This window comes from Corvus cornix, chromosome 1A, assembly GCF_000738735.6.
Source record: "Corvus cornix cornix isolate S_Up_H32 chromosome 1A, ASM73873v5, whole genome shotgun sequence".
NCBI classification, from domain to species: Eukaryota; Metazoa; Chordata; class Aves; order Passeriformes; family Corvidae; genus Corvus; species Corvus cornix.
Genome location: NC_047057.1, coordinates 35,601,441 through 35,617,536, shown reverse-complemented (window position 1 = coordinate 35,617,536; position 16,096 = coordinate 35,601,441). Strand labels below are relative to the sequence as shown.

General features: G+C 42.0%; 1 protein-coding gene across 1 annotated transcript in view; it reads right to left on the bottom strand.

The window, feature by feature from the left end:
* Nucleotides 1-5,017, bottom strand: part of TBC1D15 (TBC1 domain family member 15) — a 35,150-nt gene extending 30,133 nt beyond the window's left edge. Inside the window, exon 1 of the mRNA XM_039570881.1 lies at nucleotides 4,913-5,017. Coding sequence (XP_039426815.1) covers nucleotides 4,913-4,936 — 24 coding nt within the window. The 5' untranslated portion in view covers nucleotides 4,937-5,017. The remainder of the gene's footprint in view (nucleotides 1-4,912) is intronic.
* Nucleotides 5,018-16,096: the final 11,079 nt, after the last annotated feature.

The following is a 16,096-nucleotide window of genomic DNA, read 5'->3' as shown; positions in this document are numbered from 1 at the left end:
AGATCATCTAGCTGCAAGCCCCCTGCCATAGGCAGGGAACATTCCACTATACCAGGTTACTCACAGCCCTATCCAGCCTGGTCTTGAACACCTCCAGGGACAGGGAGTAGACAACCCCTCTGGGCAATCTGTTTTGGTGTCTCACCACACTCAGAGCAAAGAACTTCTTCCTGATATCCAATCTAAACCTACACTTCTGCTTCAGCTGAAGGCCATTCCCCCTTATCCTATCACTACATACCTCTGGGAAAAATCCCTCTCCAGCTCTCTCATAAGCCCCCTTTAGGTACTGAAAGGTGCTCTAAGGTGTCCCTGGAGCCTTCTCTTCTCCAGACTGAAACACCCCAACTCTCTCAGCCTTCCTTCACAGAAGAGGTGCTCCAGCTCTCTGACCATCTTCATAGCCCTCTTTGCTCCATTACGTCTATGTCCTGCTTATGGTGGGCACTTCAGAGATGGACACAGTACTCCATGTGGTGTCTTATGAGGGCACAGTAGAGGGGCAAAATCATCTCCCTTGAGCTGCTGACCATGCTGCTTTTGATGTGGCCCAAGACACAGCTGGATTTCTGGGCTGCAGGTGAACATTTGAGTCATACTGAGCTTTTCACCCACAAACACCCTCCAGTTTTTCTCCCCTGAGCTCATCTCAATCCATTCTCCACCCAGCCTGTATTTGAGCTTGGGCTTGCCCCAGGGACTTTGCACTTGGCCTTGTTGAACCCTGTATGCCTTTGTTTGCTGAGACTATGGCTCAACTTTTTCCCCAATAAAGTAAAATTTCACAGTCTGCTAGTCTTAAAGTCTTAAAAACACCAAATTTCTAAGCAGGGGTTGGGTAGAGAGGGGCAGAATCCCACAAATACTGTTCATGTTGTGACAAATATGAGAAAGCTCTCAAACCCGGGAAGTACGTATCATAAGAAAATTTTCCTACTTGACAACAGTACATTTGTCATGCTCTGCCTTGTGCTCTGAAGATTTCTTGAACCACAAGGTATTTCTGCTACTTATGCAACAATAGTGGGATATCAGAGAAGATACAAGTCTATTCAGGGAACTGAAAGCAAGAGCTTGAGGTAGTAGCTGGTCCTATTGTGACCACTTCTGCAAAGAGAAATCCTGAACAAATAGAAAATAGAAAGAAAATACAGAAATTTCAGAATTATCACTGAACTGCTTTACATTCAGGCATAATGAAACCTTAAGCAAATTCAAGAGAGATCATCTTCTGCTCACAAAGAAAATCCATTAAGTGCAATATAATAAAAAAGAATTCTGATTGTGTTCACAGTAAATTATAAAGCCTGAAAAAGTTGTAACAGATATTTTAAATCAAATGCTTAATAAAATGGCACAACAATGCCCAGTACAGGAGCCTCTGTGCACTCAAGTTTAACTAGTAGAAGGTGGAGCAAGACATTGCCTATCCCACAGAATAGATATACACCTAAAATAATTCACTGTATCAGTGCCAACAAACTACCTGAAGGATGCAAAGCTAATCTTAACACACCATATTTAAAATCCCTCGGCTAGTTCCTAGCTACAAGAAAAAAAGAAAAAAAAAACCAAACCAAAACTTCCACTGCAAACACAAATTCCCTCCCCAAACAATACAGCACTAACACCACTACTGTTTCTAATAGCTACAGTGCTCCTTGAACTCTTCTAGTTACTGAACTGGCCAGACATCTGAGCTTAGAGGTAAAGCTCAGATGTTTGGCCAGTTAACACCCTGAAACTTTAACTCCAAGAGCAAGAGCACAGGCAAGTGAAAAATAACTTATCTGACAGCCCATGTGTCAATTGGTAACTTGAGAAAGATGTAACAACCCAAGTGCTAAAGATACTCTGAACTCCAAGAACATTAAAAAAATATTGTTACTGTCTTTAGACCTGCTGCAATAATCACCTGTATACTGACAGACTGAAATTGAAGTTTGTACTTCTCCCCATACACAACGTTTTAGCTCATTTTCTAACATGGTTTTCTGGTATAAGGGTGAATCCAGAGTTGGTTCTCCGAAATACAGTAAACAAATTGCCATTTGCTAAGAAACAAAAAGAGAGAAAATATACCTGTTTTCATAAAGTATAATATACGTATAATATATAAATATACCTGTTTGCATCAAGTAAAAAGCTCTGAAAACAAGAGACCTTATTACCAAGTTACTTCCAGAAAAAACTGGCAACTCTAAGAAAGGGCAAAAAACTGAAGCTCACTCTGTTCTAGGGCAGATGGTCATTAATAAAGAATGAGTCACGACTCCAGAATTCAACTGCATTAACTTTTCCTGAACCAAGTTAACCATCCATATAGAGAAAAACACTGATAAGAACCTCCTGAGAGGTTCAAGCAAGAAAAAAATAACAGGACAAAAGTCCAAGTAAAGTAGTATGTGAGGTAACCAAATTTATAACTCATATTCCATTAATGTATGGAGCAGAAACCAGAGACTACATGAAATAGCTGAATTCTGAATCCACTGATATTAAAAATGTCTGAGAAATAAAATTAAAAAGAAAAAACAAACCAAAAAAATCCACACCAAAAAAAAACCAAAAACAAAACAAAGAAAAAAAATCCTGCAATAGAGAAGAGAAAGGCAAACAGGGTAAAAATGTAATAGAAACCACAACCTTATATGGTTTGCTAAAACAAGATTTTGTGAAAGCTGAAACAATGCAGGTTATCCCAGCTGCTTAACATACTACCACGTGCATTCCATGGGAAACACTCTGTGTAGTATTTTGCAGAAAAGAGCACATACATTAAAATACATCACTTTCATGTGATAAGATCTGCCATGTGAGACTAAAGCACCCCACAAAACAATGCCTACTACTCTTTCAGAAAGCTACCACCTGAAACACCTCATTACAACACTGCAGTTAACTTAGGACACCCACAGCTTTTAAAGACACTGAACTGCAAAAGGCCTGAAGTGAGAATGCTGGGTCTGTACCAACCTACACTGCATTTATTCCACCTGGAGTGAAATTTCATTAGTTTGTGAGCCCTTCCAAAATCCTGCTGCCACTCAAAGGAACAATTTGTGGTCCAATGTGCCCACAACAGAAAATGAACCCAGACAAAAGTAAGCACAGCTGTACGTATTATTTAAGCTTGCCAGATCTACTCACTGACAGATCAGATGAGTACAGTATCCAAGAAAGCAATAGTTCAATGCACAGGTGGGGAAATACAGAGAAGGATGGAACTGCTCCTGAGAACAGTGAAGTGTTAAACCAGCCCAGCCCAGCCACTTCATGAAGTTTGAGAAAACACAGCTTTTTTCTCTGTATTAAAAAAGACATGGCAAAGAATGTGACTGAATTAGAAGTTGCATTAAGATGTTGCATTAGTATTGTGGATGTGCATAATCGAAACGGTTTTGCAACATCTTAGAGATTTAATCTCAGGCAAACAGGCATCTTTGAAAGGAACAATGAATACATAGCAAATTTACAAACAACTAATCTACAATCGTTTTAGCATCTCATATAAACCATCATAATACAGCTGCTTTCACGAGAAACATCCTGAAGAAGATCCTGATAAAAACTGAAGTGGAAAACAAAAAATAACCTGAAAAATTAAAATATTAAATATTTATCTAAAAATTAAAATATTTCCCTTCATCCAATAAACTTCTGAATTGATATTAAAATGGATAAAACCAGAAGAGAAACTTCTCTGTGTACATAAAAACTGGATGTGCATAGATAGAAACAGCTGAGAGGACAGTATGGCAATCTTTATATTTACACACCTAACAGCAGTAAAGAACATAAAACTGAAACTGCAAAAACTCGAGCTGTACAAATTGCCTGCTCCAACAATTGTGGTTGACATGGGTATGGTAAGGTGGCACAAAGCAAGATCTTTACGGAATTTTCATGCTATAGCTAAGTGCACTCCTCAGCACCCTCGGAGAAGCGCAGACGTAGCTAATCACGTGTGTTCTCTTATGCCGAGATCAGCATGAGCTGAAACAATCATCTTCTGCCCTATGCTGGAAAAGTGAAACCGCAGACTATCACACACTCACCGTGGCTACTACATACAATCGGACACTGAGATTTTACATCCTAAATAAAGCATCCAGGTGCTCGACAACACGACACTGCAAAGCAACTCTTTCAGAAGACAGAGTCATGAAATAAAAATATTTCTACAATAAAACAATACGGGCACAACTCGTAACTGTTGGCGGGGGCGGAGGGAAGCAGTGGGTGTTGCCTGTCCCTCCCCCTCCTGCGAGCTCAGTCCCTGTCAAGCAACACTGTTTCGTTCCGGAACACTCGGCAAGGATCCGCGGCGTACAAAAATTTCTATATTACCAAATTATCGGACTGACAAGGCTTTGTACCCACGCCTGGGGCAGGTTCCCGCACACTGCCAGGGCACAGGCCGGGGGAAAGACCACTACGGCCCATGAGCACCTCTGGACACGCGGCCACGTAGACGGGACAAGCGTCGTTCCTCTACCTCAGGCTGAGAGCCAGCGCGGCCACGGGGCTGCCCGCCCCCGGCGGAGAGCGGCCTCCTGCTAGCCCGGGGCCGGAGCCGAGCTGCCGCGGCGGCGCGGGGCGCTGCCCGGGCGGCAGGTGCGGGAAGGGCCCGAGTCCCACCCGCCGGCCGAGGCCCCCTCCGGCGCAGAAGGCCCGCGGCCGCTGCCAGCGCCCGGCCCGCCCGAGGCCGGGACGGCCCATGCCCGGAGGGGCGGCCCGTGAGGCGACCCCCGCACGGCGGGGGGAAAAGGCACCCGCCCGGCAATAGAGCGGCCCGACCCCCCCTTCCGCAACCCCCGCCAGCCGAGGCGGCCCAGCGCCGGACACGGCGCGTCCCGCGGGGGGGAGAAGGGGGGAGAAGGCGGCCCCCGCCGTCGCCCGCCCCCGTTACCTTGCCGCTCGGCGGCGCCGCCATGTTGCCCACGAGTGTTTATGGTGACGTCGCACTCCTCACGTGCTTCCCCGCCGCGGCACAACAACGGCGTCACAGCCGCGGGCGCGCACGCGCACTGCGCGGGGCGGGGCGCGGAGGGGCTGCGCCCGCGCAGGGGCGAGGAGCGGAGAGGAGGCGTGGGGGCGGCGGGGCCGAGGCCGGAGGGCGGCACCCCGGGACGGGCAGCAAAGGCTGGGACGCAGTGTTCTCTTCCAAAGCCTGCGCGCGGTCCCCGTGGTCCCGTCGCTCATTTTGAATCCCTGGCACGCATGCAGCCCTCCAGGAGGATGGCGGGTGTCCAGCCGCGGGCCCCGCAGCGGCCAGAGCAGCGGTGACCGCTCCACGACAGCGTGCGCTTACGGCGGCGAGGAGGAAAGGGGATTGTTGTTCTTCTGGGGTTTTTTTGTTTTTTGGTTTTTTCCCATTCACCCTTAAAGCTTTTTCTGAGCTCCTTGAGGTTGCAGTTATAGTTCGAGCAATGTTATATAGTTGATATATAACACACATCATACTCTCTCGAGTTATTTTCTTTCTCTTTCCACTGTTATCCAGTCATAGAAACACAGAATAGTTTGGGCTGGAAGGGGCCTTAAAGATCATCTAGTTCCAATCCCTCTGCCATGGGCAGGGACACCTTCCACTGGACCAGGTTGTTCAAAGCCCCACCCATCCTTGGACACTGCCAAGGATGGACACCCAGGACTTGTCTTTGCAACCGGTTCCAGTGCCTCACCACCCACACAGGAAAGAATTTCTCTCTAACATCTGTTCTAAACCTACCCTCTGCCTGTTTGAAGCCATTCCCCCTTGTCTTATCATTCGATGCCCCTCTAAAAAGTCCCTCTCCAGCTCTCTTGCAGGCCCCCTGTAGGTACTGGCAGGTGCTGTAAGATCTCAGTATCACGGTACCCACAGGCACTACTAAGCTGCCCCACTACTCATATACCGGATCTTTAATGTTAGTGAAAAATACACCACTTTCAAGATGATGGCTTTCAACACATAATGCATTCAACACATCATGGGACAAAGGTAAATCTTAATTACAATCTCATCCATATTAGCAAATATTCGGCTTTCATATGTGTACAGATTTATAAAGTCTGAAGGAATTCTGCAGACATCAACGGATTTTGATTGGACTTCTTTATCTGGAAAAGTATATAATGTGGGGTATTACTTTAAAAAAAATTGGCTTTCACTTAATGTCTGCAACATTTGATGCTGCTGAGAGCCATAAATAAAGATGGTTTTTAAGACATTGGTTATATTCCAACAATCAAAATATTTTGAGCAAGTAGTATATCCCTAAATACCATTTATTTGAAATAGACAAATGAGATACTTGCAGGGAAGTGATTTGCTACTCTGAAAGAGCAAAGGTAATTTGTTGGGGTTTGCGATAGGTTTTGGTTGGCTGGGGGCTTTAATTTCTGTCATAAAGTGGCATTATAATTCCCTTCTGACCTCTCGAATTAAGAACGCATTTGGTTAGATTAATATCCACATGGTACTTGCCATGGAAAACCAGATTTGCAATTTCAAGACAAATACTAATCTGCTTCAAAGTTGGGAAAGCCTGTTGTGTGACTCTCTGTATGTAAACATGCATAAAGATGAGAAAATGAAATAAAAACACAGACCACAAGTTCTTGTAGTAATATCTAGGTCTGGAAAGCTGCATCAGTGTAGCAAAAATGGACACCTCAGCTTTGGTGGTCCTTTTCTTTAAATTTAATAAGAGCACAACTTAGTGTTATGGTGAATACAAGGGAGAAGGCCACATATTAAAAATGCGTCACCATAAATTAATTGCTTTGAGGCATGCAATTGTTTTAGCCATCTTCCACATCCACATAGGTTTCATCTCATTTTGTCTCCCATGTGTTCATTTTCATCTTTTCCTTTTGCTACCCTTTTCCTTTATTTCTTTCTCTTTGCAATATAATCATACATTAGTTACACACCCATCTGTTATCTTATTCCCCTCTGCACTTTTCATCTCTAACCTCCCTGAAATTTGCAGTGAACACTGGAGACTTCTTCTGATTAGTTCCATGGCATCCCCTCATTCTGGCCCTTCAATGAAACTGCTGTGTCAAGGTTTCTTCCCTAGGAGAAGCTCAAATTTGAGATTCACATCTCAGCTTTGTTAGCCAAGCCACAATCTACAATGCACTCCTTGAAGTCTGCTCTCTTTATTAGTATGATTGCCATCTTCTAGTTCCCCTGTCTCTTGGACTTGATCATTAGCATATTGAATCAAAGCCTCTGTTTCGTTGTAGGAAATTGTGTCCACAAATACATATTTATCTCATGACTCACTGCCATATTTCTACTACAGCCATTAATTCTGATCCAAATTAAAATCTCTTTTTATCATCTGCAGACAGCTAACAGACAAGATGGTTTTACTTTCCTCCAGATTCTCTTGGCACTCATCTTTCTCTCTTCAATATCAATACCCATCTGTCTCCAAGGCCCACAGCTTGCTTGATGCCTTAGTCTTAGAGAACTCTCTGGACTCTGGCTTTCATGTTTTACCTAGCTCCCTTGCTGACATTTTCTAATACAACAGCACCAAATCATAGCTTTCCCCATCTATCCATACAGCTAAATATCTTTTCTTGTAACATTCTGTTTGCTGACAGTAACTGATACCATTTTGATATGTCCAGACTTCTGCAGAATGTTTTTGTCATTTATCCAGCCTATATAATTTTAACCCTCTCATCTAACTCCTCCTGTTCATCTACCCACTCCCACCCTTCTACAGGGCCCAAGATAAAATGCCATTACTCATTTTGAGGACAATTATTGCCCACTCTCACTCACTGCCATAGGTCCTGCTTCTATCAAGTCAGCTCAGTGCTAGATTTTGCCTATTACTTGTAAAATTTTCACACAAGTGGTGTGGAAGGCTTTTTCCTCAAGCTGACCTTCATGGAGCTGTCAAGTAAATAAAGAATTAAAAGATAAATCCCATTTGTATTACTGTTGGACATCAGTTAACTCTTAATTTTCCAAACTTAATAAATTTTGCTGGAACACATCACTGGAATACGCAGTCCCAGAATATGTGTGGCAAGTCTTCAACTTGTCATCTATTTGAAGCATTAAAACTGAGTACATTTGTTTATCTGACCTTAGGAGCACCCCAGTCCTTGGGAACCACTCATTACTCCCAAACGCAGGTATCAGTCCCGTGAATTGCATCCCTGAGTTTCAAATTAATCTCATTAAATGAAAATTCTCACACAACAACCAGGCTTGTTCTTTTTGTTTCCCAGGTATGTCTTTCATAGTTCCTTGAAGTCAAGCTTGAAACTTCTCAGGCTTAACATTGATACTTTTCTTTGAGAGACATGTGCTCAGTGCAGCTCCCTTCCTCTTCCAGCAAGCATAGGAAAGGAGCCTCTGCTCTAAGTTACTTTGATGAATGATTAGCTGGTCCCACAGAACTCATCTTGGGGCTCTTGTCCTACTGTGCTGCTCTCAGCATGCCAGTTGCCACTTACCTTGGTGTTAAGAAGGCCAGTATGTTTCAGAGAACTCTCAGTCCCACAGACCAATTTACTCCATGAGATATATATGACCGTCTTCTAGCTACTTATCCAATCTTTTAGACATCCGTCTTGGGCCTTATCCCTTGTTCTCTAGCAAATTATGTGTATATTGTTACTCAAGATAAGGAGCAAAATTACTCTTTGTTATCAGGTTGCACTATCAAAGATTGAAGTTGGCAGGAAACTTTAGAGATCATCTAGCCCAACCCTCCTGCCAGGAGCAGATCACAAATGATTGCTCAGGGCTTTGTAAAGTTTGAGGTTTGAGAATCTTCAAGAATATATACACCACAACCTCCTCAGTCAAGCTGTTTCATCAGTGTTTGGTTACTTTTGGAACGCCAAAGGTTTTTCTTATGCCTAAATGGAATTTATTGTATTTCAGTTTGGATCCATTTTGTCATGTTCTTTCATTGAATATCACTAAAGAGACCAGGTATGCCTCCTTTACTCCCTCTCATAATCTACTTTTAGACATTGAAAAGATCCTCTGAGCCTTCTAGAGACAGAACAATCTCACATCTGTCAGTGTATCTTTGTATGACAGATGGTCCAGTCTCCTAATTGCCTTTGATAGCCCTTCACAGGTCTCACTCCAAGATGTCAGTGTCTCCATTTTACCAGCGAATCCAGCACTAGACCCAGCATTCCAGGAGTCTCTCACCAGGGCTGAGAAGTATCATCACCCCTCAGCCTGCTGGCAGTGCTCTTCCTCACGCAGCCCAGGATGGCTTTCTTTTCGGGCTCATCACTGACTTGTGCACTGTTGTTGACACTCAGATACCTTTGTGCAAAGCTGCTTCCCAGCCTATATTATTGGTGCATTACATTATTGCACTTTACAAACCTGAATGATAGCCTCTGGAACTTGATGTTTTGTGACATAATGCTAGCAGGTTCCTCTCCCTTCTCCATAAGCCCCTTAAGAAAACAATGGGACAGTCTGTAGCTCTATGCTAAAGTCCAACCTTTCACACACTACACAGATGGGAATCCAAGGAGGAGGGTATCTTTAGCCTGGGGGCTCACTCTTCATTGGATTTTAATTAACCATCTGCTCTAGTAAGGAATAAAAGGTAGTCACAGCACACCAGCCAGCACTGAGCATGCAGCTAGAGTGTTCCTGGCTTTCCTGTGGCTTCTGTTGCTGTCACAGCTGCAAGCATAGCTATTACTGCTGTGCCAAAAGCTGCAGCAGCTGCTATTGTTGTTGTTCACACAGCTATTTCAGCAGAGTTCCAAGATACTTTCCTGTATTCAGAAGTGTCAGCTGGCCACATGTTCAACCACACGAAAACCTGGCCCACACAAGACAAGCGCAGATTCAGTCAAGTCCTTCCATCACAGGCTTAATTTGTACAAACAACCCCACAGCAGAGGAACAAAGAAAAACAGTGCCAAAAATATCTTTCCCTTTGATCTTTACTTCTCCTCACAGGAAATGGATATATTCCAAGCCTTGCTTTGACAGATGCAACCCACAATTTTTCTAGGCTACTCCAGTTTGTCACAGACCACAGGCAGATAGTAAATGGGGCGCTCTCCTAGACTCTGGGTGCACAAGACACCCAGGAGATAACTGCAGACTAGGCTTTTCAAGTTCCTCATATTTCAAGAGGTACCAGTCCCCAGCATGAACTGTATTGTAGACAATAAAGGAAATAGATGAGGATTTAGCTGTGAAATGCTCTTATTTTCCCCATGCAAGAGGAAAAGATTTAAAAATAAATCCTCCCATCCTACTCCACAATTAGGAGAGCAGGAAAGAGATCAGGCCCTGGCCTGACAAGTCAACCAAGAAAGCGCCTGGGGTACTGACCTACAGTCAGCCTTTTCATTTTGTCATTAGTTTGCTCTTTTATATAATTATGGACCGTACCATTTAAGGTTTCTCAGACTAATTCCTAGAGACACAGTTGGGAACAGCACAGCCACTCCAAGCAGGCAGCATGTAAATATGATTTAAAGGGCAGAAGAGGACTAAAGCACCTGGATTAAAGCTGCACTGTGCCATCTGCTCTCAAGGCCAGAGCTCCTTATGCACCCTGGCCTAATTTATTTACCAGTAAAAATGTAGCCTCTGGAACTACTTAGGATCTTCTCTACTCACCAATTGTTTCTACCTCAAAGCAGAAATTGGGAGATGAAGATATGACAACCTTTCTAAGCTGTTTTTCAAAGGAAACATTAAAGAACCACTAACATGCACAAGTAGAGCATGCAGATAGAGTACTGTTCCAAGCTTAGCTGCCTTCTGCCACAAGGTTAGACAAGAACGGGGACAAAGTATACATAGACCAAAATTAAAAGGAAGGAAATGCCATCCACCAGCAGCATTTATTTGTATTAAGAGTGTGAGGGCATGGACACGAAGGCAGGATGATGAGATTTCTTGAAGCACTTGCACTGACATATTTTGTATATCCTTAAGCACAGCACTGAGTTAATGTTTGTGAATTTGATTTTTTTTAAATCTGTGTATCAATACAATTCCAGAACATGAATCAACCCAAAACATACAGGAGCTGTCACATAAGAAAACATTATGGTTCATGTAACTGACCATCACTTTACAATAGCTTTTTTCTCTCAGTGGGGCATAAAATTGTGAGGTTTTCAAATATAAGAGAAGCAGAGCAGATACTAACATGAATACTCCACATTTGTCATGCAAGGATAAATTCGTGATTGCATCAGCCTCCACAGAGGGTAGCTGGAAGCTATCCGAGAGTGATGACTAAACAGAAACTGATCTGTTGTTTGCCGATTGGCACAAGAGTATTGCCAGAGCTAGGAATGCAAAGGGAAACACAAATGATTGTGACCCTATGACTTCTACATATATATCATAATAGCAAAAAACAACATTTCCTGGAAAGGGCAGAAAACTAACAGAATAATTGTTTTAGGGTGAGGGCAGTCACTGTTTACTTCCTGATCTTATTTTGCCACCATAACACACTTCAGAGATCACTGTATTTCCCATACAGGCTGAAATCCCCAAGTCTCTGAAAAAGAATAGGTGTACATGGTGCTAAGCACTGCAGTATTAACATACTGAAAGGATTCCTTGGAGGCAACTGATTGGAGTAATTTTAAGCCTCAATCCGACTTCAGGATGGGCACATCTTACAGTTGAGGATTGTTTTGCAATTACTCTATGTCACAAAACAGTGGGAGAGTAGATGGACTTCACAGGTGTATCAGATACTCTGCTGCCTCTTGCTATTTGAAATATTCACCACAGAGCTCTGATTGCAGGGTGTTAACTACAAGCAGTACACTTGCTTTTCACCACTTAATATAGCTCCTTTAATGAAATACTGACAGATTTTGGAAAGACAATCTGGGAAGGAACTACATTTACTATAAAAAGCTCTGGATTTTAGTTTCTTGAACAAAAAAAAAAATAAATCTCACTAACTAGAAAATACACATTTTTTAAGAGAGGTTGTGGAGTGTCCCTTACTGGAGATACTCAAGCACTGCCTGAACAATTCCGTGTAATGTGCTCTAGGATGACCCTGCTTGAGCAGAGAGGCTGGACCAGATAACCCACTGTGGTCCCTGCCAACCTGACCCATTCAGTGATTTCTGTGACAAGAAGATAGTAGGATAGAGTTGCTGACTTTCTAGAACTGCAAGTGAAAGGGCTAAGGAGAGCCAAAGCAGAAATATGCAAATTGCTCTCATCTTGCTGTGCTTTTCCTGTTGCTTGCTGTTTTCATTCACAATGTCCCCCCAGTTCAAACCCACAGCATCAGCCAACCAGCAGTTTTCTCTAGGGAAGCATGAACAAGCACTCATGGTGGAGACAGGACAGCAGCAGGTTACAGACACATAGTTGGTGGAAAATTCCCACCTTAGCCCTGGCTCCATGTTTGACTTTGTTTTGCTGCATACAGGCAGCATCCCTGAGGCTGCTGTTAAACACAAATGTGGTTCAACAGCAACTTGCTCTGTTCTGAGATGCCAAAGACCAGTGGTGGGAATCAAAGCTATATTTTACTGGGGATATGATCACACTACAGTCTCTGGGGTATATGCTAGCATAATTTACAGCAACCTCAGTGAGCCTGCTTTGACATCTTAAAGCCATCTTTTGAAACATCATACTCAGGTGGGTTTAGAAATATTATATGTGTAACATAAAAAAAACCTGTGGTCTCAGTCACTGCTCCCAATTTCCAGTAACTTTCAGGGCCACTTTATTACAGACTGTCATCAAGTTCCAAATTCTGTAACACTCTGTATATTTAAGAAGCGACAATGTTTTCTTTCTGTATTGATTTTCAGTACACCTTTTTTCCCCCCCCATTGATCCATTTCCATGCATTTTCACTTTTAATATTAGGCATTGATAAACCAGCAGTCATGATAAAAAACCCCCTTGTTTTTATAGTGGATTGACCATTTGGCATTAATTTATCACAGGACTATTTTCCTGTAAATGCACTGGTATATAAAATGTATTAAGATGTATTTAAGAACTCCAGCTGCAGAAATGCACTGGGAAAGTTAACATAACAGATATTATGCCAGATATTTTTAAATGTTTTTACAAAATTTCTTTTATCCACAAATGCCAAATAGACCTATTCCTACAAGATCTGACGATGTTAAGTTACCTGACATTAAAAATGCTGCATCTTTTTCAGCATTGGATTTTCCCTGCTAATGTTTTCTTTCTATCTGAGTAAGACTGATAAGCTCAATGAGCTTATCTGATGAGAAAAATCCAGTAAGACAATCATTATAATGCCTGTATGATCAAATAGAACTGACAACACTTAAAGATTTAGGTATCACATGCTTTTCTTTTTCTACTAAAACAAGCCTGATTAGGCAATTTTAAGTTTCCTGTTCTGAAAAAGAAACTGCTTGTGCTCTTCCACTGCAAGCCCCAATTTGATGACTTTTCAGAATGGAGCGATGGTTAACTTGAAAAAGGGCCTGAAATTTAAGCTTCAACAGTTCAAAAACACGAGTTTGGATCTGTCACAGAATACCAACTACCTGCAACAGATGTGGAAGTAGTCCTTGCTCTCTCCAATCCTCTCAACTGAGATTTCTTACAAGTCACTTCCAATATCCAAGAATCAGGAGTCAGATACAGAGGTAGCAAGGACTCACCATTAAACTTTCAATATTCTCTCTTCACTGTTTTGGAGATGGGATATGGCTAATTGTTAGGGAAGACTGCTGTAAAACTGCTACTCATCATCCTTCCTTGTCATGCTTTCAAATTGAACATCTTTTGGGCAACCTGCAACAAAAAATCAAAACCCCTTGAAGGGATCAGTGAGACTAGATACACTGAAAAAAAAAATTATTTGTCAAGATGTAAGAAAAGATCCTCTTGAGGAAAAAAATGTTATCAAACTGAGAGGAACCAGGTATTACTGCTGTAGTGCCTACTACTGTCTAGAAGAGCTAGAGAAGCAAGGGGAGAATGTGCACTTCCTTTCTTGCACAGCACCCAAAGCTTCTTGTAGCAGTAATTTAGCAACAAGGATCAATGCAGCCGAGAAGGAAGAGAAAGAGAATGCCTCTTTTCACAGTGACCCCGCAGCTGCATCAGGTCCATCTTACTTGCCTGAGTTCACAAAGCAGTGGAAATAGACTGAAAAAATAGTTGTTTTAATCTATCTTTCAGCATCATGGTATTGAATAAACACAATCTAAGATCTAAACTGCCCAGTGGAATATGAACAAGTATGTTGTTCCTCCCAACAATCAAACTTTAGTTTACAGCTGTAGAACATGGCAATCAATTTAAGGCTTTAGCCAAGTTAAGCAAACCTAAGTGTTAAAAAAAATTAAGACTAGAGAGATCCTCTTGAAATAAGTTTTCATTTTGGAAGTAGAGCAATTTATCATTTTAACCATATTACAGTAAAAATTTCTCTGAGCCATACTATTTTCTGTTATCTTGGACAGAGTAATACTTTGTCATAATGGTGACATTTTCATAGACTCTCACTTTTCAAGCCATCTCAAGACATGAAACATTCCAGATTCTCCACAACTCTCAAAATCATCTCAATTTCATTCTGCTCAACAGAGGGGCGAATGACAGCTCCAAAAAAAAATGCAGGAGCAAAGAGTATACATTGTTATTTGATAGAAAAAGCCAAAATTTATTAGACAGCTATATCATTGATATGTACAGGCTTGCCTACATGGAAAGAAAATCCTGATGTTGAGCAGAGTCCTCCAAAGAGTAGCAGGAGCAACTGCCCAGCACAATTAAGAGCTAGTTTTGGGACCTTGATGAGTTTGCACAGCAAGGAGTGCCAAGGATCTTGGTCATTGTCTGCAACTCCTTGACACAACTGCAGTAAAAGTTATCCTCATAGCATGATCTACTCCCTGACTTCTCAAGAAAAAAGATCCTAGGATTTGATGCAGACTAAGATTAACAAAGTCAGTGAAATGTAAGTAGTTAATAAATTAGCATATTCTAATAGAAAGTTTTAAGTAGGTTAGTATTGTGCCTGAAAGCCTGCTCAAAGTTAGTTGCATTCTCTTTAATGAAGCAAAAATGGTATTTCACAGAAGAACAACCCAAGAAGTGATCTTAGAAGTCCTGAATAAGGTATTGCTATTGCTGAGATTCACTAACAACTCAAAGGGAAGGTTAACTCGGCACCTCACTCAGCAGCCTAATACCAGCACCCTCAGTTTTTCCAACATTCCTTTTTTTTCCTACTTCTCCTTTTCATTCCACTAAAAGCAGAAAAATAAGACATGGCTGGCTCCAACTCTTATTCTTATGTTCATATCACTTAACTACTTTCAGCTTATGGAGATTCCTCACCAGCATTTAAACTCTTTTTTTCCTGACAGCATCCAACATTTTTGGATAACTCCATTTGAGATCTAACCACTTTCCATGACTTCATGCCTTTCTGCAAAGCTTTTTTCATCTGGTTTGGAAACTAAAGTAGAAATTTAATTACTAAGTTGTTTAAGAACTGTAGGCAATTTTCAACATGGTAGGATACAAAAATACCTGTCCACAATGTGTGAACACTGAAGAAAGCATGTAATATAATCAAGGTAATACACTTGACTGCTTCAAGAGACCATCCCATACAGTTCATCTGGGCACTGGATACCCCCATTTTGGAATCACATGCAAGATCACTGCTAACCAGATGAAGCCATCTCTCCCAATCTTTGCAGCTAGTTAGACTCATCTCCAAGTACTACACATCTGGATTTGCATGTCCTTGTCTGAATCAGTCTATCCCATCTTTTATAGCTTCTGAAGTAAAGTCTAAGTGCAGTATACAGTGTCCATAAATAACTCCTAGCAGAGAGATACACTGTTGCATTAAAACAGTTGGACTTTGGCTTGTTGGATTTTATTTCAGCAAGTGATAAAGTTTCATAGGTAGCTCATGCATTCATAGTAGCAGCATCAAGACTGTGAGCAAACACTTAAAAGTTGTTTTAGAAAGGTATTGTAGCAAGTTAGACCATTTTATTTTACTATGTATGTAAGTAATCTTTGTCAAGACATACCCTGAGGAAGTGTGCTCAATGTTGAGTTACACACGCTGTAGCAGGT